The 24,407-nt window shown below is 51.3% G+C and overlaps 1 protein-coding gene across 6 annotated transcripts in view; it reads right to left on the bottom strand.

The window, feature by feature from the left end:
• Window positions 1–24,372, bottom strand: part of PRR14L (proline rich 14 like) — a 29,002-nt gene extending 4,630 nt beyond the window's left edge. For 2 of the 6 annotated variants that reach the window (XR_006416104.1, XM_044444368.1), the window contains exons 1-8: window positions 24,291–24,372; window positions 22,339–22,846; window positions 19,770–19,854; window positions 10,187–15,647; window positions 7,781–7,846; window positions 6,732–6,888; window positions 5,546–5,652; window positions 166–237 (exon numbers count right to left, since the gene is read on the bottom strand). Coding sequence is in view for 5 of the 6 variants with exons in the window: in XM_044444368.1 (XP_044300303.1) it covers window positions 166–237; window positions 5,546–5,652; window positions 6,732–6,888; window positions 7,781–7,846; window positions 10,187–15,647; window positions 19,770–19,854; window positions 22,339–22,782 (6,392 nt within the window). In the remaining variant the exon portion in view is untranslated. Of the gene's footprint in view, window positions 1–165; window positions 238–5,545; window positions 5,653–6,731; window positions 6,889–7,780; window positions 7,847–7,914; window positions 15,648–19,769; window positions 19,855–22,338; window positions 22,847–24,054; window positions 24,154–24,290 lie in introns of those variants that run through there. The other 4 variants (XM_044444370.1, XM_044444369.1, XM_044444372.1 and 1 more) reach the window with 4 other exon arrangements.
• Between the last annotated feature and the right edge of the window lie 35 nt (window positions 24,373–24,407).

The following is a 24,407-nucleotide window of genomic DNA, read 5'->3' as shown; positions in this document are numbered from 1 at the left end:
CGCCTCAGCCACACAACACATGAACGGACGAGAGCCAGTGAGCGGCCTGGGAATGCTTGGTCCTGCGCGGCAGCGCTGCGCCACCTCTGTGCCGCTGTGGGGCAGAGCCTGTGCAGGGCCCCAGGGCGGAGCCAGCCCACCCTCCTGCTGGTGAATGGAACCAACCTGGTTGTGGGGGGAGAGCTGTAGTTCTTGTTGGTGTATATTTCTTCTAAACTGAATTCTGTCTTCTTTAACCTGAAGGGATAAGAAGAGACTTAGAGCCATTCATATCTATTGCCACACAAATGTTCAACCCCAGTAGTAGTTGTTCTTCTACCAGACAAAACGGGACTTTACGAGCTGCTGCAACACGGCGATGGAGGCCACTGTGCCAGGGAAACATTTGCTCCCGCAGGCAGAGCAGAAGAGCCGCTGTGGAGCAGCCCAGCATTTCTGTGGGGCACAGAGGTGGCCAGCTGCCAGGAGGGGCACGCTGGTGGTGCTGCCCTCGTGGTTTCTGTCCTGCCTCCGCTGCAGTTACCCAACTGATCTCTTCTCTCAGGCCCAAAGGGGTCTTTTTAAACAAGGGGGTGTTCATACGAAACACTAAGGAATACCACAAAGCTACCTTTCTCACTTCATGTCCAGTTCGCGCATACACGAGGCAAATGCTCACGAGTGGCCTCAGTGCCTCCATCTTCCCTCTGCATGGCGGCATGCATCCCACCAGCCCCTGCGAGCTGGGCAGGCAGCAGAAATGGCAGCCAGGTGGCGTGGGGCATGCGCTGAGGGGCAGGACCAGGGGCACCCAATCAGTGCCATGCCTTCTGGCCACGCAGCGGTGCCCAGGCGAATGGATCAGTGGAAATGGTGGCTGGAGGGGCCACGGCTGATCTGCTATAGAAGTCACTGGCCAAAATGGGGAAACCGTGGAAAAACTTGGCAGCCAGCTTCACACATAATTGTAGAATAATAGAGTTGGAAGGGGCCATAAAGACCATGGGGTACAGCCCCCTGCTATGGCTGGACACCATATTACACCATCTCACTCAGATGGCTGTCCAGTTCCGCCTTGAATGCTTCCAGTGTGGGAGAGCCCCCCACCTCTCCAGGCAGCCGGTTCCACTGCCGTGTTGCTCCGACAGTGAGGAAGCTTTTCCTGAGGTCCAGCCTGTATCTGGGTTGTTGCAACTTGAATTGATTGTTCCATGTTGAGCGCTCCTGTTTCAGAGAGATCTTGACCTTCCTCTCTGTGACAGCCTTTGAGGTACTTATATAGGGATATCATGTCCCCCCTCAGTCTTCTCTTCGCAAGGCTGAATATGCCCAGTTCTCTCAGTATCCCTTCAGAGGGCAGTGTTTCCAAACCCTGGATCATTTTTGTGGCTCTCCTCTGGACACTTTCTAATTTTTCTGCATCTTTCCTAAATCTTGGTCCCAGAACTGGACGCGTATTCCAGATAACTAGTGAGGAGCATAGGGGAACTACGACTTCCTGTGATTTAGAAGTAATACTTCTGTTAATGCACCCCAAGATAGCACTTGTCCTTTTGGCAGCTACATCATCCTGTTGGCTCATGTTTAGCTTATTGTCCACAGTTACTCCAAGATCTTTTTCAGTTCTGTTGAGCCATGTATTCCCATCTTGTATCAATACATCTGGTTTCTTTTTCCAGAAAGATGGCAGCGAATTTGGCACTTGTCCTTTTTGAATTTCATTCTGTTGCTTTGAGCCCAGTGTTCAAGTTTATCATGCTTGCCCTGGACCTTCATTCTGTCTTCTAGGGTGTTTGCTATTCCACCCAGTTTTTTTTATCATCTGCAAATCTGATTATCGTTCCTTGTACTTCCTCATCTCAATCATGAATAAAGATGTTGAAGAGCACTGGGCCCAGGACTGAACCCTGTGGCACCCCACTCATTACCCCCATCCAATTTGAGAAGGTGCCATTGATGAGCACTCCTTGTGTCTGATTTAGCAGCCAATTTTGGATCCACCTAGTAGTTCTTCCATCTGGTCCAGGTTTTACTAAGTTGCTTATCAGAATGTCATGTGGCACTATGTCGAAAGCTTTGCTAAAGTCTAGGTAGATTATGTCCAGAGTGTTTCCTTTGTCCGTTTGGGAGATTCCCCAGTCAAAAAATGAGATTAAATTAGTCTGACAGGATTTATTTTTGATCAGTCCATGCTGGCGTCTATTAATCACTGCATTTTCTTCTTGCAGGTGCTTGCAGATGGATTTTTAATAATTTGCTCCAGAACTTTTCCAGGGATTGATGTTAGACTAACTGGTCTGCAGTTCCTAGATTCATCTTTTTCCCCCTTTTTGAAGACAGGGACAACATTAGCCCTTCTCCAGTTGTCTGGTACTTCTCCTGTTTTCCAAGATTCGTCAAAGATAATAATCAGTGGTTCTGAGAGTTCCTCCACTAGCTCTTCTATGGCTCTGGGATGGAGTTCGTTGGGCCCTGGAGATTTGAAAGTGTTTATTCCATCTAGGTATTCCTTGACCATTTCTCTGTCCATCTTGGGCTGCCATCTCTCTCTTCCAGCCAGAACTTCCTCTTGATTGCAGATTTCCTTGTGGGAGAAGACTGAGGTGAAGTAGGAATTGAGTGCCTCTGCCTTTTCTTTGTCATCTGTCAGTACTGCCATCTATAATCAGTAGCCGGACACCCTTCTCTTTCTCATGTCTTTTGTTCTGGATGTATCTGAAGAAGGCTTTCCTGTTGTGTTTAGCATCCCTTGCTATTCTCAGTTCATTTCCTGCTTTAACCTTCTGATGCTATTCCTGCAATTCCTTGCTATTTGCTTCCTTCGTGGCCTGGCCCTGCTTCCACTTCCTGTACATTTTCCCTTTTTTCTTTCAGGCTGTCACTTAACTTTTTGTGGAGCCACGTGGGCTTCTTCTGTAGTCTTCCACACTTTTTTCTGGATGGAATTGTTCATAGTTGTGCTTGGAGAATCTTCTTTTTCAAGATTTCCCAACCCTCTTGGACACCTTTCCCTTTACGGGTGTGTTGCCATGGCACTTCACTTATAATTTTTCTGAGTTCCTTAAAGTTGGCTTTCTTGAAGTCCAGGATGCTTGTCTGGCTCCAGTTACCCTTTGTCTCCTTCATAATGAGAATTCAAGTATCGCATGGTCACCTTCCCCCAGAGTTCCCATGGCTGCTATTTGGTCCAGCAGGCCATCCCTGTTAGCTAGTATTAAATCAAGAATAGCTGATCCTCTCATACCCTCCTCTACTTTCTGCTGGAGAACATTGTCAGCAACATACGTATGTCAAGAATCTCTTGGAGGGGCCATGCTTGGCAGAATTTGTCTCCCAGCCTGTATCAGGGAAATTGAAGTCCCCCATAAGGACTACATCAATCTTCTTGGAAATGCTGGCAAGATGCTTTTCGAAGGTTGCATCCTTGTCCTCTTTTTGACTGGCTGGATGGTAATATAGGCCAACAACTACATTTTTCTTGTTTTTTGCTCCCTTTAAATTTACCAGATGCTTTCAATGGGGCTACTAAGTTCCTTTTCTTATATTTCTGTGTAGATATATGTGTCTCTTGCATATAGTGCAACTTCACCTCCATTTTTGTCTTTTCTATTTTTCTTAAACAGGTTGTATTCATCAATTGTAGAGTTTATTTATTTATTTATTTAAACATTTTTAATAATGTTCCACTCATGTGAGTCATCCAAGTTTCAGTGATTCCTATAAGATCATATTTGCCCTCATGTTCATGTATGAGCTCAAGTTCATGTTGTTTGTTTCTTATATGCTGTGCCCTGGTTTTCTTCCTAGATTTTTTGGGAGACTGGTGTTGGGCCCCGCCTGAGGCTTTTTCCTCTGCTGAAATATATCAGTCTTTGCCAGGTGGTGATATGCCGTGCTGCATGTCCCCCTCCCCCCTCCCCTGAATGATGCATTTTAAGGCCTTCCTGATGAACTTTTTCACGTAGAGGCCAAACACCTGCTTCCCGTTCTTTGTGAGGTGCAGCCCGTCACTTGCCAGTGGTCCGTCTTCCAGGAAGCTTAGCTTGTGGTCCCAGAGCGCAAATCTCTCTTGACGGCACCACCTTCGTAGCCAGTCATTCACCCGAAGGACTGTTCTTTCCCCAGCAGTTGCTCTTCCACGTACCAGCAAGCAGCTGCAGTGCTGCAGTGCACAAACCTTAGTGCAACCTGTTGGTTCTCTGTGGCGGCTCACAACGTGCCAGGTCTCACTCTGCTTGCAGGGTTCACCCTCAAGGCCAAGCCATTCTGGCCGGGGGCTGCCCATTTGTGGGAGCACAGCCAATGCAGAGGCACAACGAGCCCTTCAGGGCCTGTCTGGTGGGACTGAAGGTAGTGCCTGCCCAGGGTCCTTGGCTGCTTCTTCCAAGGAGGGGCCAACCCAGAAAAAGGGGACACCTTTGGAAGCCTTACGGTGAACAGACAGCAGGCAGCGTTATTCCGGTAGGCTTGGCCTGGGGGCTCAGGGCACCTTCTGGGATTCTGCTCCTCTGCAGTCACTTTCTTCAAAAGGGTTTCTTGTGATTTAAATAAAAATCCCTTTGGAGGCTGGGGTGGCCAGGAAGCATCCCAGAGTGCAGGCACACTCAGGAGGGGGAAGCAGAACCTGCCTTGAAACCTCAGCGGGCCAAGCAGGACGAGGCTGCCGTGGTCCGCAGGGGCAACGGCGTAAGGACAGAGATTCTGCTCGTGGGGCTGCTGGGAGGCATGGCAAGACCAGGAGGATGGAAGAGGGAGCATGGAAAATAGCCCACCGTCTGCGCATTAAGTATGGGGACAGGTTGGGATACTGCAGAAACTGTGCAGGGCTGTTCGCTGTGCTGCGTGGACCTCTGTCTGGGGCGCTGCTGCACTTGCTGGCCCAGCCTGGCGGGGCTTTGTCCTTCCTGGGCCCCCTCAGAGCTCCTCAGCCTCCTCCCCCACTTCCCCTCCTGCTTCTGGCAGTTCTGTGCCACCTGCACCAATGGCCTCCGGACGCCCTCTGCCTGCTCTGGGGCCGGCCGGCGTGCATCCAGGGCAGCAGCTGGAGCCTTCCTGCAGGCCCTTCCTCCAGAGGCCTGGTACATCCTGGGAGGAGGAACTGCAACGTGCACACCAAGTGTCTGTTCCCGCGGAGAGGGCTCTGCAGAGGAAGAGGCAGCTCTCAAGAGCCTGCAGGGGAAGGCAGGGGCTTGTTCCCAAGTTCAGGGTGAAACACAACCCTGGGTAGGAAGTTTCCAGCCACAGAACATCTAGACTTGCAGTCCAACCCCGGCTCCTGGCAGGCTGGACCTCTGGACCTCCCCTTTCCTGCCCAAGGTCATTCCTCCTGACCCCAAAATGCTCACCTCAAGCTAGGACTAGCCTCTCTCCCGAAACGCTTCGCCCACGTAAAATCCAGGACCTGCCACACGCTCCGCGATGCCTTTGCTGCTTGCAAGTTAGCAAGGCACGAGTGGAGGGCCCTCCTTCATTCTGCAAAGCGCCGGGCACCCCGCTGATGGTACTCCAGCACTCGAGAATTGCGGCAACCACAGCAGTGGGTCACCATCCATGTCGGCATCCTTACCTTTTGGGTCTTGGAAGCCCCATGGGAGTGAGATTGGGATCCGGCTTGGGAATTGCCTTCCGGATCCGGATCTGGGAGACTTTCTTTGGCCTCTTCTCTGATTCAGCCTGTGCAGGGAAGGGAAACGGACAACGATGACATGAGACAAAGGCAACGGGGACAGGCCGGGCGCAGAGGTGGAGTTGTCCCACTGCATCCTCAGAGCAATTCTGCAAGCACCAGGTGGGCCCAAGCAAGGCCACGAGCGAGAGGGCAGGCCGACTCAGCCCCAGCTAGCCCGTTCGGGAGCACATGGTCTCTCCCAGCTGCGGTGGCCCCCACAGTTTGGACGCAGTGAAAGACATGCAGAATGTCAGAAGGTGTCTCAGTCGCCCTTAGAGGAAGTCCAATGGGGAGGCAGCACTTCCCCCATGCCACAACGGGGGCGAGGAGATGGCGAGGGCGTCTCCAGGGCTGCTCACCTGTCTTTGCTCATGTGGGGGAGGGGCAGCATAATTTTCACTCACGGCCCGCCCACTCACCTTCTCTGGGTATTTGGGTATTTTTACCCCGTCCAGTAAGTTGCGGGTCCCTGGACGACTTACAAGTCAAAATCCAATAAATATGTATAAACCCAAATAATACAAAATAATCAAATGCTGAGCATAAAACATAGTTAAAATATTAAACAGTAAAATTACAGAAAAATAAAAAGGTTTTGACCTGGTGCCAAAAAGCATACATCGGCGCCAGGTGGACCTCTCTGGGGAACCCATTCCATAGCCGGGGCGCCAGTGCAGAGAAGGCCCTCCGAGTATCTTCTCTCCTGACCTCCTTCAGGGAGGGTTCCCGGAGCAGGGCCTCTCCTGCAGATCTTAAGGGGTGGGAGGGCATATAAGGAAGGAGGCATTCCTTCAGGTATCCTTGTCCCAAGCCGTTCAGGGCTTTATAGGTCAAAACCAGCACCTTAAATTGGGCCCGGGCTTCAATTGGAAGCCAGCGGAGCTGACGGAGGACTGGCGTTATGCAAGAGCAACAACTGGCACCTGACAGCAACCTGGCGGCTCTGTTCTGAACCAACTGACGTATCCGTCATTACGGATCTTAAGGACCTTCCTACTTTTTAAGCTACGGAAGGCGCCCCCAGCTCAGGAGCACTTTTTGGTTCCCCCCTCCCCTCCGTCTCCATGCGTCAAACTCAACTCACTTCCTCAATCCGAGTCCTGGACAAGGCAGGGACAGAAACATCCAATTCATCCAGTGGGTGGGCTTGAAAATCAGGTGCCGAAGGTCCCGCGGGAGATTGTGCCGATTCTAGAGCTGAGCAAAACGATGGCAACGATGTGGCCAGGGGGGGCGTCAACCTGGGCGAACAGCAGAGGAGCGGAGAAAGAAAGAAGCAGCTACTGAGAGGCCAGGGCCCCAGGGTGCTGCCCCGTCAGCGGCAGCAGGAGGCTAGGCCTGGCAGGCCAGTCCTCTGACGGCAGGGGCAGCCCTCCTGGAGGGCCGCGCCGGAGGCGGTCCCCTGCCCGGCCAGGCGGTCGTGCCGTGGGTGGAAAGGCTGAGCGGGGGCAGGCGGGGTGGGAGCCCAGCTCACACTTCTGTGGGGGCTGGCTGTGCCCATGAGCCGCTTCGGCAGGAAGGGCCTCAGCAAAGCTGCCTGCACCTGAGCGCGACCCCGGAAGGCAGCCTCCAGGCACAGGGCCTCAGGTCTGTATTAAGGCCCACGAAGTTGGGAAGGCTAAGAGCCCAAGGCGAGTCTCCGGCCTCCTGTGATTTCTGAGTAAGAATGAGGACAAAAGGTTTCTTGTCTTTGCAGGCATGCAGTCAGCCTGGAAAAGGCCTGCTGCCAACTTTGGCGTGGGGAGGTCCCCAACACGCCGGTGGCTCCAACTTGATCCTCCATCCCATTGTCTCGCCTTGCATAGCTTAACCACTGAGACAAATGAGGACACAAGCTTTTTGCCAGTTTCATGGAAAAGAGGGTTTCCCACCAGAGGCGCAAAGCTCCTCAGCAAAGACAAGCATGAGGCCAGGCAAGGGCAAATAGAAACACAGAAAGAAAGCAAGTCAGAAGGGACCCCTCAGACCATCTAGTCTGACCCCCGGCTCCATCCAGCTCCGCCCATGACACGCTCCGTGCATGTTCAGCCTGTCCTTGAACAAATGCACAGGACGAGCCCCGGGACAAGCTTTCAGGAGGCGAGTGTGCTCCTTCGCACGTGGACAAAACCGGTGTGGTGGGGGCACACTCACCTCAGGTCATCCGCGGGCCCGGCAGCTTCGATGAACCGGTCAGGCAGCAGGGGTGCCATGGCAGAGCTGGTGCAGAAAGGAAAAACCACAGAGAACAGAGCAGTCAGAGCGGCCTTCCAAGCAGAGGTGCCACCAGGGCCACTGCACTGCGAGCAGGAGCGGGCGGCACCCCTGCTGGCCCCTCAGGCTCACAGATGGCTCCTCCAGGCGGGGAGGGAGAGACCTCTCTGGCCAGAGCAAGAGAGGCTTGCTTCTCTAGAAGCCGTCAGAATGGTGGGAAAGGGCATGGCCGTTTATGGCCAAGAAAAAACAGGGCCAGTCTCAAGAGCTTCCGAGTTGTTGAGCGAGCGGCCTGGAGCACTCTTCCAGGTGATCCTGGAGAACCTGACTGGGTTTCAAGGCCACCGCTCCTGCCATTTTTAAAGAGCAAGTCCATGCTGACCGGCCCTTGTGCTTCCACCAGGCCCAAGGCCAGCAGCCTCCGGTGGGTTGGACTTTGGAGACACTTCAAGTATGAAAAACATGAGCAGACTGGCTCCCTCTGACACTCTGGGCCTTTTCACAGCCTGGGATTTCACCCAGCCTGCAGAAGTGCCAGGGAGGCCGGCACTCCCTGGCAACTCCCTTGCTGGGTTGTCTGCCCCCTGCCAGGAGCTGGAAGCCGGAGTGACAAGCAGAGCCGGCCACCTGTGCCTTGCCAAGGGAGGTTCTTATCGAAAGGCGGGTGCTCCAACCCAGGTGACAGCCAGAGCAGCCTCACACACGTGCCTCCTGCCCACCCACAAATAAGTGCCTGAGGCAGGACTGTGCAACTCGACTGGAAGGGGCCTGGGGGCTGACCCACTCCGTACCGGCCTGTCTCACAGCCCCTTCTTCCTTGACCATGTGGCCAGAAAAGTGGTGGGGAGCCCCCTTTCCTAAGAGCTCCTCGATGCTTAGAATGCCCTCCAGGCCCCTGGGACTGGGCCAGGCTTTCTCAAGACACGAATGTGGTATCACACATCTTTGCCAGGATGTTTCACTCCAAAGTAGCGATGGAAGCAAAAGCAAGCTTTTCTGTGCCTCGGCACTCGATCGAAGCTTCTGCTGGGCTCCTGGCAAGGCACTCTCTTTGGGGATGCGCTCCACAGGCGAGAACGCAGCCACCCTGCCTGTCCTCAGGTGGGCTTCCACGTGCTTTTAGCAAACGGCTGTGCGGCAACAGGCTTCCCCTCAGGCCAAGTAACGGGGTGATGCTTTCCCAGCCCATCACCGAGGCGGTCTCACAAAGACAGGGCAGAACTCTGTAGATTCTGGAGAAGTGGGTGGTGAGACGAAGTGCACAGAATGACTGCCTGCCACAGAGTTGAGCCCATGCACTTATTTTTCCAGAATACTACGGGTGTCTTCTTTTTAAAATACAGGAACTAACAATTAAGGTGCACATTTAAGTTTATACATCATGTTTGCTTTTATGTGCAGAACACTTAAACGTGACAGTGGGGCTGGGGCAGGACGAAACCAGCCTCTGAAGGCTTAGAGCTGAGTGGCAAGACACAGGTTTGCCACGAAAAAGGCCATGAGTGGAGTCTGCAGCTTGCACAGCTGCCAACCCAGCAATCCAGCTTGACAGGAGATGGAGCCAGATGTTCATCCAAATCCACTTTAAAGTACTTGAAGAATGTGAAGCAAAGTAATTTTAGAGCTTTGCCAGTTCTTCCTTTATGGCAAACCAGGAGCTGGAACGGAGTGACGGCTACATCGTGTGGCCAGCCCTGTCCCCAGCCCCGTGGTGCTGGATCTGTTTCCCAAGGGCCCCCCGAAGCGTCCTGCAGCTGCCCTATCACATGGAATGCACCCAAGACGCGCTCCGCTTGGCAGGCCCCAGCAAGGGCAACGGGTTTTCTTAGAGAGGAGTGGGCCAACAAACCAGCCTGTCAGAAAGTGCATGAGGGGAAGAGGTAGGTGGGCAAGTGGGTGGTCTCTGAGGGCACCCCAGCAAAGCGGTGCTGGGGCAATCCCTGTTGCAATGCTGAGGGGTATGCCCTGGGGTACCCTGGGTCTCCAAGCCCTTCCTACCTCCAGCATCCAGGAGCTCTGCAGAGCGTGAGTGAGGCTGCCCACCTTTCTGCATGCATGCTTTGGCGCATGATGCATTGTGTGTGGCCAGGAGGGAGAAAAACAGAGTTAATGGTCTGTCAAGAAAGAAACCCACCAAGCCTGGTGCTACTTTGGCCGAAAAGGTGGGGTTCTGCAGGGGGCATCTGAGTGTGCCTGTTGAACCAGCAGGAAGTTGCACGCACGCACGCACGCTCACAGCGGAAGGATGAAACACATGCCCCCTCCTCCAGGCCCCCTCCCCTGAGGGACAGTGAAGGACATTCAGCGGCAGGTGGGTTCTCAGAAGCAGCAGGGAAGGAGGTTTACCTGTTCCCGAGGCCCAGACGTGTGGCCGCAGCAGTGACTGGCTGCCACTTGTGTCGACCAGCGCAGAGAGGGGAGAATTCGGAGGGACAGGTGGAAGGCCCCCGCTGGCTCCATAGGGACAGCCCCCTGTCCAGTGAATAGAGCAAGGAAGAAAAGAGGTCAGCTGATACAGAAGGGGAGCCTCTTAACCCCTTCCAGCCCCAGGCGAGCTGTGGCAGCACCAGCTTCTGAACAGCTGGGACTCGACGGCTTAGATTCCTCTCTCTTGTCCAGGCTCGATAGCAACCAGGGGAAACCAGAGCCAGCACGGTCTGGAGGCCACGCATGGGGCAGGCTGCACCCTGAGCGACAGCGTCTCTTTCCCTTTTCTTCGCTGCTGTCAGCGACCCGGCGATCACAGCATCGGACTCAGCAGGGGCCCAGGCGTCTTTCTGCACTGGTGCGATGCCTGGGCAGCGCTCTGGAAGGAGGAAAGAGAAGTCCCACCGGGAAGGCTGCGCACCAAGCTCCTCTTGGAGGGGCAACCCCTGAGGGGTGCTGTGCAGGGAGCGGATCCCTGCGGGGTTCCTCAGGGAGCTGGGCTCCATTACTGCATGCCAAGAGGCTGGGGCGACTGGTGCGCTGAAGGCAAGCGGCGTTCTGTGGCTCGGCTCAAGGCAGCACAGCTCATTCACTTCTATGGGGCAAAGGGCTACAGACTGGGAGTGGAACACCTTGAAGCAGCAGCTGCCACCACTAATCCACGGAGAGCATAACTTCACCTTGATGCAGGAGACCATTTCCAGCAGTTTCTTGCTTCTAGGCTGGGTGTGCTCTGCAGTTGCCGGAACAAGCTGAGTGGAACGTAAGAGCAGCTTGAGTTTTTGTGGGGTCCTCGGGGAGGCCGTGGGGGCGTCTGCAGATGCAGGCCGCCTCCTGAAGAGCACTGCGTGGGCTTTGGCATGGCAGCGAAGCCTGAAGAAGTCCAACAAGCTGCTTTGGCTGCTGCTGCACTTTGGCGTTCGGTTCCAGATTATGGCTCCTGTGCTTTTCATGGCTGCCGGCTTTGTGGCAAAATACACAGAAGTGGGAGGTGTGCATTTGCGCCTGGAAGCGGCCTTCAGGAAAGCAGAACTTGGCATCTGGAGACCTGTTTTGGCTGCCTCACACCGACCTGCGGGAGGAAGCCTTGCGCAGGCTTTTTGAGGCTGCCTGCTGAATGGAAGCGGCCGTCTCACGCTGCGCTCCCTGACAAAGCCAGCCTGGCTCCTACCATGGCGACTGCCGATGGCTCGGGGCCACGTGCGGTGGACTGCTGTGGGCCTGTCACTCTGCGCTGGCTGGCAGCTATGGCTCCTGAAGGAAAGGGCTCGGCACCCAGTCCCGGCATCCTCCCCCACAATTAAGTCCATGGCGCTTTTTGGCCGTTTTGCTCCCCAGAAAGTGCCACAAATGCCCTCGCAGTCCTCCGCCGGGCTCCCCGCTGCAAGTGTCTGCTGAGTCAGGCCTGCCAGACCTGCGTCCATCTCGTGAGAAGAGCTGCCCAAAGGGGGCCGAGCCACCCTCCCTCTCCGTTTCAGGAGGCTTCTCGCCCTCTCGTTTTTCAGGTCCCGCTGCCTGACTGTGGCATGCAGAGCTGCCACTGCCTCAGCCTCCCCTTGCGCCCACCGTTGGGCTGGCCCCACGCGATCCCCTGTCGCAGAGGCTCTCCTCTTCTTAGCAGGTGACTCTGTGCCGAGGTGGACCAGCTGACTTTCCAGCACCTTCCTTTTGACCCCTGCCAGATCCTGGCCACACTCTACGCCCAGCAAACATCCTCCTCTGCGAGGGAGGCATGTTGGGGAATCCTCTAACACGCTGCCACACGAAGAAGCACAAGCCACAGTGCGCCAAAGGATTTCCAGAGATAATCTTGTGGGAAATAAGCATTGTGTCTGCGAGGTGCAAGGACTGTTCTCTAGATACCACGCAATGACTGCTACTTTTGAGGGATCTTTCGCTTTGCTCAAGCCAAGCTCTGGGATGTGCTCAGATGGATGGGCAAAAGACGACCTGGTTAGCACCTCCACCCTGAATGGGAAAGCGGCTTCTTCCCCCATGATAGGAAGCCTCAAGCACTGTAAAAGAGCTCCTGAATTCTTGGGGTGGGAAAGAAAAGGAACTGGCAACTCCGCTGCCTCAGCTGTTCGAGGATGCCCTGTCTGGTCATCTTCCACGGATGGTTTCATCTTCCTTGAAGGATTAGAACTGCTGAATATTATAGCCACAATTTCGTGCCATCTGCCTGCCCCTCGCGCACTTCCACCTGCGCTTATGGGAATTCCTCTCCCATCCAGAGGATAAGCTGCACAGGTGTCTGCCCCGAAGGAAGGGCTCGCCCTCCCTGGTTCTGCTGCTAAGGGGCTGTGGGGGCAAGCAGGCTCTCCCCTCAGGGAGGTGCTTGCAGCAGGAGGCCTCTTGGTGAGAGGAAGGCAAAGAGCCTTAGAGGAAAGTTCACAGTTTTGCGATAAAAAGATTCTGAGATGCTCAGCACGGTGCACAGCTAAACACACGTGTGTCAAATGAGGAGTTGCGTTCTTCTTGAATGACTTTGAGTACACTCCCTCCATACCTGTCTGACTATTCCAGGCAATGAAGGCTAGAGAGTCTGGCTGGAAAAGCACTTGGTTAGGAGCTGAAGAAGGCTCAGTGTTAAACTTTAGAAATGGGCGTTTGTCTAGCACATCGGAGGGGCTTCTGCTGACTGCTCCCACGGCAGCACTGGACTCACTTTTTGCTACTTGATGAGCTTGATCTGTGACAAAGCCGTTTGACATCAATAATTCAGGAGCACATTCTAAACATCCCAAAAACGATTCTTCCAATGGATGGCCAATTAGCACCATTTCCCTGAACGTGCCGCACCGCCCTGCCCGTTGCAGGAGTGTTTCTTGCATGCCGTTTTCTACCCCTTGGCCTTTCTCTGGACATGGTGTCCTGCTATGTCTGCAGCAGAGCAATTTTTGAGATTCTGCACGTGAACGGGTCGCAGTCTGTACAATACAGTCTATCGTTTGCTTCTCTGGCAACATCAGGGGTGGCCGATGTTCTAAAATGTCTACAGCTTGGGCTTCATTTCCATGATTAAAATCATTTTGCTGCCCAGCAGGCTGAACAGTGTGTCTCGCCTGATCCGGCTCTTTACTGCATGACCGTTCCAAAGGCAGAGCACAGGCTTGCGGCTTTGCATAAGCTGGGGAGCCAGAGGCCAGGTCACTCTTCTGACTGGAGAGGTCAGGCACAGAGGACGAGGGATGGCCAGGGACAGCTTGTTGACTCCCTCCTCCTTCCTTGCTTTGATCTTTTGTAAGTTTGCCAAGTTCAAGAGAAAGGGGGATTTTGTTCCAGTGCCTGCCACACACTAGTTTCTCTCTCAGGCCTTTTCTCTGGCTGTCTCCACCTGTTTTTACACCTTCTATTGCTTCCTTTCCGAATGATTCAACCACCAGTGAAGCGTTAATGAAGTCTTGCCTTAGTTTTGCACAGGGAGGGAAAACACTGGCATTCACACCCAGAATGGCTTCTGAAGTCGCAGAAATGTCATCACTGTCAGTTCTCTGGCTTTCAGCCTCTGCATCTGGTTTTGAAGTTAGGTTCTTTCGTAGGCCAGTGCTGGACATGCTTTCTGCCCCATCCAAGCCCCCCCAATCACTGCCAGAGGGATGGCAGCCCCATGCCTGGCCATCGCTACATACCTGGGCAGGGATGACTCCCCTGTCAAATACAGCAGTGCGGCTCATTTCCAACTGATCAGATTCTTCAGTGGTTGTTTTGGTCCTCAATTTTAGCTCACCGTGATCTAAGGAGACACTTCCTAACATGGAGCAGCAAGTTTCAGAGAGGAAACCACCACCAGGGCTGCATGCTGTGCTCTGTAAACTGTTCATAGGAGCTGTCCCTTCTTCAGTGTCCCTCAGCATGAGGGCTGTTCTGTGCTGTGTCTCTCCAGTTGTTACAGCACACTCACAGCTAGCCCGACCTGGGCAAGCCAGCTCCTTCTCGTCTCGAGGCAAGCAGCTTGTGCTTTCTACGCCCAGCTTTGCCCAGGTCTCAGGGAAGAGTCCTTGGGTCAGACCGCTTAGAAGCACGCTGCTACCAGAAGTCCTATTCGCCTTCTTGGTAAATCGAAGCTCTTTACAGAGTTGAGTTCTTTGGGGATTTTCTTCATCAGCACCTAAGCTGACATCTACTGTGCTGGAAGAGTTGGGAGCAGGCGGAGCTGTGATGGCTGAACTATTCTTTGGGACCTCTGGCTTTGGGTCCCTGCTGGGTCCCATCTGCACTGAGCTCTCTTCAGCTGACTCAGCACCTCCATCCTGAGGGCCATGACAGGTAGGATGTGAATTCCTGCTTACGTGGCAGCTGCTCCGAAAGCACCCAAAGCCCTCTGCTCCCATGAGAAGAGCCCCATGCTCCTTGGTGGCCAGCCTTCCCTCACTGGAAGAAGCACACAGCTGAGGCTGGTCTTTTGGGATGCTGGCAGTTCCTGCACAATCTTGCCTGCAGCCATCCTGCAAACGTTCTTCAGGTGAAGGCAGCAGGGAAAACAGGCCCTTTGCAGGATGCAGGCCTTTCGCCCCTGCGAACTGTTCCACCGGAACTGCGCATTTGCCATTCTCTGAGTGAGGTTTTTTATCAATGTCTTTCCGGCAGTATTGCACAGCAGCTTTTTTCTGGATGCCACCAGCTTCTTCATGGGAGTGGCCAACACAATCACCCCTTCCTTGTTCATGCTCACTGTCCCTGCTCCACGTGTGGGGCCTGGAGGCCCACTCTTCCACAAGCCCCTCTAGTTTTTCACTAGTGCAACAATTCAAGCCTTCCTTCAAGATATCAGAGCAACCCTCTTTCTGTACTTCAGAGGAAGCTGCATTTTGTACCTGCTGCGCATTTCCAAATTCCAAACTACTGCCCAACAGATGACCTGGAATTTGGGAATTTGTGCTTGATAGCTGAGTATCAATGATAATCTTGCTTTCCAACACTAGTGCAGAACTATCATTTTCATACAAGCTCATCTTGTCAAGCAGGGCAGGTGGACAATTGTTGAAGGGTTTGTGGACTTCCTCATCTTGAATCAGGGGCCATCTTCTTCCAGCCTGGCAACTAGGAAGGCTGCCTCCAGTTGCCGATAGGGTGGCACAGGTGGTCAGACATCTACCGCCTTCGTCTTCCTTCAGCTGTTCTCTTCTTGATCTGCTCTCCATAAAATGAAAGTGCTCCAGAGAGAGTAAGGTGCCAGTTCCTGAAACTGCAACTTCGGCCATGACTGTGTCTACATCTAAGCATTCACTGCTCTCAGGTGGAACACATGCATTCACTTTGGCACTGTGCTCTCCTGCTTTACTAAATGGTCTAGTCCCATCAGGTGTCATACCTTGTGCTTCTTCCACGGGGTTTGACAGGTTTACAGATGTCACCTGTACTTTTTCTTGGTTTTCTTCTACAAGAAGAGGAGAGGAGAAGATTAGATTAGTGGGGTACATGCTTCTTCCTTTTGCCCTTAATACAGAAAAAACAGACTTTGTTGCTATGCTCGGTTTAATACCTGACACCCTTGGGAGTGGGGAGAGAATCTGAAATACCAATTTAAAATAGTTACCATGATAAACATCCATATATCATTCCTTTGGATTCTGGCAAATTAGGAGCTTGTACAAAATGTGGGGTGGGGGGGGGCACATGGAGACCAAGTAAAGCCCAGATAGGAAAAAGATTTTCATGCAGAGACAAGACAGAGAAGGAGCTCCATGTGATGCAGTGAAACCTGCTCAAGGATGTTATAGCATCACAGAACAGCAGAGTTGGAAGGGGCCAGAAGGCAGCTGGGTCTAACCCCCTGCTGTTGCAGGACTCCAGGTTACACTCAGGTGGTGGTTCAGTTCCACCTTGAATGCCTCCAGTGTGGGAGAGCCCCCCACCCCTCTGGGCAGCCGGTTCCACTGCCCTATTGCTCTGACAGTGGGGAGGCTTTCCCTGATGCCCAGCCTGAATCTGGGTTGCTGCAGCTTGACTTGATTGTTCTGTGTCCTACACTCTGGCGTTAGCAAGAAGAGATCTTGACCTTCCTCTTTGTGACAGCCTTTGAGGTACTTATAGGGGAATACCATGTCCCCCCTCAGCCTTCTCTTCTCAAGGCTGAGCATGCCCAGTTCCCTCAGTCTCTCCTCACAGGGCAGTGTTTCCAACCCCCGGATCATTTTTGTGGCCCTCCTCTGGACCTGGCTAATTTTCCTGCATCTTTCTTAAATCTTTCTTAAATCTTGGTGCCCAGAATTGGACACATTATTCCAGGTGAGGTCTGAGTACAGAGGAACTACTACTTCTCGTGATTTGGAAGTATTACTTCTGTTAATGCATCCCAAAATCGTGCTTGCCCTTTTGGCGGCTGCATCGCATCGCTGGCTCACATTCAGCCTGTTGGCCACAGTAACTCCCAGGTCCTCTTCCACTGTAGTCCTTTCCAGCCATGTATTCCCCATCTTATAACCTGCTTTGCCTTTGTCTCCTTGCCGCATCTATAAGCACACACTGACTCTTTGTGCGGGTGGTTTACTCACTGGGACCTTCACTCCTCCCAGGAGTGGAGTATAAATCCACCATGAGCCATGGCTTGTGGTGGGGTTTAGTGAGCCCCCCATGGCTTAGCCTGCAGGCCAGATCTGAACAATGGGCTAAGCCATGGGCAAGCAAAGGCAGTAAAGGAGTGCCGCCGCGCTGCTGGACGGCCAGCTGCGTGTCTGAGGTGCCCTCTGGGCCATCCTCCACCCCCTTCTGCTTGCTGCTGGGAGCAAGGCCTGCTCTCAAGCAGTTCCGTCCTGTCCTCCAGCAGTGACAGGGTCAGGGCAGGGCAGGGACCCAGGCCACCAGCACGGGCCCTCCAAGGACAACACCCCTGGCAGCCCAGCCCGTCTCATTGCCTGGCACAGCTGGTGCTCAACTGAGTACTGGCTCTGCATCTCGACTTGTAACTTCAGGATGCTTTTTCTCAATTTGTCAAATGTCATCTGCATGTTTTATAGAGAAAGGACCAGAGAGAGAGCTCATACTAGGCAACAGCATTAACTGCAATTCATTCCAGCATAACCAGGAATCGTTTTGACAGCCTGTCAGGAGCTTCTGAGAGCAAGGTCTTATACAAAGAAATGCCTTTAACAGAGCTTCATCAGGGAGAGAAACTTGATGAGCTTCCAGAATTTCGACTGCCACTGTCTTGTTTATGGTGAGACAAAATAACTCAGCACTCTTTCCTCTGATGCAAATGAGCTTGGCTTGAGAGGCTGCTGAAGCAGGGACCTGCCACAAAATTGCTTATATCTTTAAACAGGGTCTTTTACAAGACACCTCCAGGCCTCAGCATGTCCCAGTGGGAGGTATATTGCAGCTCAATGCTGTATAGCTAGAGAAAAGAGTACATTAAAGTTTCGGCTGGGGGGGAAGTCCATATTAATTCTGGTTTAGCTGTTTACAACAAATAACACGAGGAGGATGGTGTAAATTGGTGACCTGCACCAGCAGGAGGCTGGACCCAATGGCCTTCATGGCCCCTTCCACCTCTGCTATTCTACGATCCTATCATGATAATTAAGAAGACAATTTAGGTTAAGCATAACATCCTGTCTTGATAGACGTGCAGCCTCAAAGCAAAAAACCACTCCAAGGTTGCAGTAGGAGACTGTGAGAAATCCTCTCACCCTTCAGTCTCAATAAAAAGAATGCTTGACAGTCACAAAGCTTTGCTTTCTATCAAGACCACTCCTTCTCCAGAGACGTTAGTGTTATAGCCATGCCTGCTTTCCCACAAACCCCTTCTTCTTGCCAAATTGACATTCGCGCTCACAAATACGGTTGCCTATCTTGTGCGCCAAACCACAGTGCTACACCAGACCCGCTCCTGCTGCTCACGGCCGAGAATGGGCTCTGGCCCTAAATATATCACCGTCCAGCAAACTTTCAGCCTCTGTTCTCCGCAACCCAGGTGCTTCCAGCGGGCTGCAAAAGGTGCTTGGCCCCTTTCTGCTGCAGAACTGCAAGTGCATCTTTTGCGGAGGATCTGCTAGACCGAGCACCAAGGCCTGGACAGTTTGGCAAAGCAGAGGATCAGCTTCCTGCCTTTCTCTTAAGCCTGAACAGCAGCTTCAGGGTCAACCAGCCCCAGATCAGGGTTCCATAACAGCATAACAGAGGCACTTCTCTTCCTGCTGGTTTTTTGAGGACTCTGTGCAACGGAAGGGCTTCTTCATGTGAAAGTCACATGCTTCTGCCTCCCCTAGGTTTTGCTTCTCTGTGTAGAAACTTCCCTCTAGTTTGAAGGTCAACCTGTTTTCTCCCCAACCAGCAACCAGCATAAAAACACAAATTTTACTATTACATTGACTGATTTTCCTTTTTTTTGCACAGCAGATAAATTATCTAACAATTTTAAAACAGGAATTAAATGCATATCCAAAAGAGTTAGAAATATACATCCTTTATATCAAAGTGGAGAAATACAGCTGGTCAGACTCAGCCCCTTCCACATTTTGCAGCACTGATGTTGTCGGTATCAAAATAACTGCAGACCTTCTAGTTGAGATCACTTTCAGCATCCTGGGGTAAATTTATTGCCATCTCAGGGCTAGGAAAAGGATGCTCAAACCAGAAGCTAAAACCTTGCTGGTTCTCACTGAACACTCTCACTTTCTCTTCTCAGGCCAAATATGAGTATTTCTAGTTGCCAATCCAACAGAGCTAATGTATTTATCTATTTGCAGATGGAGAACTGTGCCTTATTTATTTCTCCAATTTATATACCACTTTGCACAATCAACAAAATGATACACAGAGAAGCGCCTCTTGCTGGGCCCCACATCTTCCCTCCTGTGGCCTCTCCATTCACTCACGGTGGGCACATTCTAGCTGACCCAGGCAATTGCTACGCAGCCTTTATTCTGCTCCTGTGGCAAACAAGGGTTCACTTGTAGCTCCACTGCAGCTCTTTGTCTTGCACTTCTGGAAGCAACATGGCAGATGTTCCGGGTGTAGACCTTCCACTATCCTTTGAGACATGCAGGGCTGTGTGTGGGTGTGGGTGTGAGAGAGAGTGAGTCAGCATGTTCAACCCATTCTTTAAGGATGTTCTCTAAGAATATCCTTCCCAGAAAAACAAGTGGTTTTCCAAGTCACAAAAGCTCACTCAACTTGGACAAAAGCTGATCAACTTGGACAACCTTCCTTTAGTTCAGAGAGAGAAGGAAAAGGAAAAAGAATGGAAAACAACCCCTTATTAACCACCTGAAATGGTGACTGAATGGCCCAACCCTCCACGTCTCAGTGAGCCTCACAAGTCAAATGATTTGGCTCAGATTCTCAGGATCACTTAACACAGATCTGTCTAGCTACAACACACACTGAGACACTTCTGATGTACAATCATGACAAACAAATGTTCAAAGGGGGCAGATTTTCCCCACTCTTTCAGTGCCACTTCACAAATGGAATGGCAATTTGAATCTGCATTAATGCTTGCAAACATGGAATCATAGCCCATCTTGAAGAAAATGCATGATCAAACAGACTGGCATACCCAGCTGCTGAAGCCCGCCTGCTGTTTCAATACAGGAATAACTTGAAGAAAATTCTCTTCCTTCCTGGATTAGCTGAGGTTCCTTCTGGAATAAAAACATACAATAGAGGTCACCAAAGCAACAGCAGCAGCACCCAGGAGAGCTTCATAATTATAACTTCCCAAGTGGAGCAGGTGCAATCAGGAGAGCAAGCCCAGCCTCTGAATAATGTCTACTTGAAATGTGTTGGGCCATTATCAAAAGCCTCCTTCCTCAGCTGATGTACACAAGTCTGTACAGTAGGGGAATTTCTTTTTTTTTTCACTTTCCCCTTAGCAGTGAGGAGCTAAGAGCTTTTTCCTACTTGGCACTGAGAAAAGCTGACTTGCTGTGCTGAAGAGAGAAAAGCTTATCTCAGGACAGCTGCTGTCTGGAGGTAAGAGCTTCTCCTGCCTGAGGAAAGGTGGTGAGGGTGTGGGTAAAGCAGTGTGGTGGATGGCAAACCCCTGAGACCTTATTTGGGCTGTAAGCTTATAGTCCCCCATGCCTCCTAAGGAGTAGTACTTTCCACATTTATGCTGTGCGACAAAGAAAAATATCTCAAAAACTAGTTAACAATGCTTTAGCTTTTATGGCAGTACTGTTCATATCACTGAATTTTGCTGTCTGATTTTTATTAGTTTCCAGAGGAATGGCTTTAGTCTGCTACAATAAAAAGCAGGGTCTCATGGCTCCTTAAGGACTAAGAGATTTATTGTAGAATATAGTTCTGTTGGCTAGATGTAAAATGCTATCCTCAACTGGATAAATGAACACACTCAGGAAAAAATGAAAAAGTTGGGATCAGACATCCATTAAATGCAAGAAATAGAGTATGATTATTTCAACTGCAATTTAATATATGCAAAAGCAGCACAGAAACTGTTCACAACAGCAGTAATGGATGCTAACACAATCACCTTAGCATGGCTGACTCAGTTAATGCCCATAGCACATTTACCATTATTAGCTGAAATTCAGCTGGGGTCTCTCTTTGAAATTCCCCCTCTGGACACTGGCAACTTTCAGAACTGAAGTATCCAGGAATATGGAAATGCTCCAACCACGATTTCTGAGTTTTCCCCTTATGTGAGGCTTGTGGCTGCTTGTTCTTTGGGACAGAGACCAACCTGTTTGTCCTAGACAGGGAAGCCCTGATTGCATCACATCAGACGAAAAGCAGGTGGTGTGGCACTGCTGTGCCTTATTGTCTCCTATGACTTCAGCAGATATGGGGGCAGGTTGGAACCAGGGCTCATCACTGGGTCTGGCCCTGTTTTTATGTCTTTCCAATATGGAGGCTTCCTGCAAGTGAGGACAGATCTACCAGCAGTAGAGAGGGCCTTTGAGGAGGAAGCAAACATCTGTCGTTTGGCTATTACGACAGCAAAAACCACAGTGAATGATCTTTTTCAGCATGCCCATAATCTCAAACCAGAGGAAGGATCAGATCCAAACTGCAGATTGCACAGGATTAGTTTTTTGGATCTAACAACCCCTTCACACAAAGTCATGGGAAGAGCTGCAATTTCCTTTAGTGTGAGTATGTGCAGCCACATATACAAGGTTTCCTGGATCAAAATCCTCTTCTCCTTCAAACTGCCATTTGTTCTGCAGATCTACAACATTAAATAATTAAGGAGCAGCATTGGGAACTCCTCACAGTTTGGCCTTCAGCTGATGTGTAGCAACAATTTTATCCCTTTGATCTTTTTAAAAATAGCTTGCATAAAGTTCAACACACATAAAAATAATGCTTATTCACACTATCACAAACAGGTGTTGTGAATTTTCACAAAATAAAATTTCAAGATGAAATAAGGATACAAAGAGTAAAAGGGGAGAACAAACATGCAGTGGTGAGCTAGCTGTTCATGTTGTATTTCAGCACAATAGAATTGCACCCCCAATAATGCACTCCCATGGGGTGTTGTTGGGCTAGAACTATGGGTTTGGCTGTTTATCAACGCAACAATCAAAAGCAGTTGGGGGACAGCAAGCTCACTCATCCCTGTGAGGCCACAGCTACCCATTGTTAAAACAGCGATCATAGGGACAAACCAGTTCAATATATCGAATGATACGCCTTCAGTAATTTTTGGTAGATGGATACCTCCATAATACATGTTTTAAATCAGCCATATCTGCATCACACTACTAATATATCACAGAATTATTTGGAACCATTCCATTTATAAATCAATTTTTATCAGGGCTTGATATAAGGCAATTATATAAAACTGTCTTCCTAAACATTGACATAAGAGGAAGCAGCTGGTGTTAAAGTAAAATGAATTTTCTCTTTCCTTCAGATATCTGAATTCCCCATTTTTTTCTCCACTTTAACTTAAGCTCTGTAAAGAGCCATATTGGCCTGTTTTAGCAAAAACAACCAGAGGAAAGTTTCATGAAGGCTAAGAAATGCAGGGCACCATCTTATGTCAGTTTGGGCAGCAAAAAAATCCGACCACTCCCAGCTTGCTTCAACTGTATGGGGATGCACCCCCGATTCTGGAATTCTAACTGATTTCAAGGAGCTCCAAATTTTACCTCTTTTGACCAACAGGTTTCTTTCACGGTTAGAGGACACTGCATGAGGTCTTCCTTAGCAACATCTCCCGTGTCTTTTGCCATTGTTGCATCTTTACTCAAACATTCTGGTAAAAGGTTGAGTTCCATTAACATCCTGTTTTGTGTCTTATCATCCATAACGAGCCTTCCTGCTTCTGCAGGATCTTCCAAAACGATGTCCATGTGTTCAGGGCAAGACATTTTGCCTGTGCAATCCAGCCTTTCCACAGAATCCCGGGGACAGGTTTTCAACCCATGAGTTCTTTGGTGCTTAGATGGCAGCTGACAACAGGAGAGCACAAGCGCTGATGCTCCAGGTTTTGCACGAAGGACTACAGCTGGACTTGACCGGGTGGTAACTTCGGTGGAGAGGGCGGCTGGCAGAGTGGGGCAGAGCTCTTGTACCACAGGAATCGAAAGCATCAAAAAGTGTTTGCTCCAAGGACACACCACAAGCAGAAAGCATCAGGAGCGCTGGATTCACCACCTTTTACAATTAAAAAGGACAATACTGAGCAAGACAACCAAGACAAGGAAAATCATCTCGAGCTTTCCAATGTTTGCTTTTCTAGGCTACCGGAAGTCAAAGCCTTTGTAACATCACATGGCTTTCCCCCTCTCTACTATCCATCCTTTCTTCAGAGCACCTGCTGCTGAGCCCTTTCTCCAGAGTTTATTTCTTGCTGACCTCTTCTAGTTCCTGACTTGCTTCACCCAATGCAGGAACTCATCTGGTGGAGAAGATTGAACAAGAAAGGCTTCCATGGAAAAGTTAAGGTTCTGGTCCAAAAGTCTCAAGAGCTTCAACATGCAAATATGCACTATTCACTGCAATATTAAGGGAAGCTGATCAGGAGTTGAACCAGGAAGGTCCCTGCCCTGAAACACCAAGTCAGTGAAAAGGGAAGCTTTGGAAAAGTTGCAGTTTTGTTGGAATCAGCATGAGAATAAGATGGGATAATCCCTATATACACTGATCTGAATCCTTTAAAGAAAGGGTGAAGGATACAACCCCCCCGCCATGGGTTACGTATTCAGAACACCCACAGCCAAAAAGGAGAGCAGGAAAACTCATGGAGAAATGCCAGGTATAAGGGGAATGTAGATCTATCTCCACTTCAGCCTGCAGGTGGACATATCCCACCTCCAAATGAAATATAGGCAGTCAGGGCATCCTATGTTCAAGGTCTTGACAGACATCACATGTCACTTCCAGATGATCCTGTTGCCATTCCTCCCTTTCTCTTCCCTCCCCAGGGCAAACACCAGTCACTGCCTTGCCAGAACAGGATAAACAGGGTCTCCTCAAGAGTTGCCAGCCCTAGCAGTTCTCCTAACAAGCCAAAGACTTTCTGTGGGGGTGGCTATTGTGGGAGCTCCCCACGCCTGCTCTCCATCGGTTCCTTGCCACTTCTCCTGCTCACCCCGGGCAGCAGCCCAGGCTTCAGCCCGGGGACCACCGTGCAATCCCTCCACATCAGCGACGAGCACTCTCCCAAGGAGGCTGCCTCCGGGCCTTCAGGCTGGCCGGGCCCATACAAAGGGCTCCCCAAGCCAGAGCCTGAGCCCCGTCTGGAAAGGGCCCCATCATTCCCAGCCACCTTGACCAACGAGCGAACCGACCGGGGATGATGGGAGTTGGAGTCTTTGCGACGGCGCATGACTGAGGGAGCCTGGCATAGTAAGGTGACTCACCCAGAGCCCTGCGCGGGGGAGAATTCCAAGTACTTAATTAATTCCCTAATTCATTAACTTGCTCGGACTCGGATCCCCGAAATACTTGCTCGTGACCCGCGCGCCCCCCCCGAAGCGAGGTCCGCGGGCACCCGTGGGGAGGCGCCGGCGCCAGCGCGGCCCAGGCCCTTCCCGGGACCGCCAAAGGTAAGCGGAACCCCGGCCCGGCCCGGCCCGGCCCGGCGTGCTTTCTTCACCTGAGTGGGCCGCCGCCGCCGCCAGCTCCGGTCGCTGCGACATCGCGCCGCTCTTCCCGCCTCTCTATGGCCGGCCCGCTTCCTCATCCGGGGAGCTCGCGCACCATAGAGAGAAGG

The sequence above is a fragment of the Varanus komodoensis genome, unplaced genomic scaffold, assembly GCF_004798865.1.
Source record: "Varanus komodoensis strain SLA01 unplaced genomic scaffold, ASM479886v1 scaffold44_3, whole genome shotgun sequence".
Taxonomy (NCBI): domain Eukaryota; kingdom Metazoa; phylum Chordata; class Lepidosauria; order Squamata; family Varanidae; genus Varanus; species Varanus komodoensis.
This window is presented reverse-complemented; position numbering and strand designations above follow the sequence as displayed.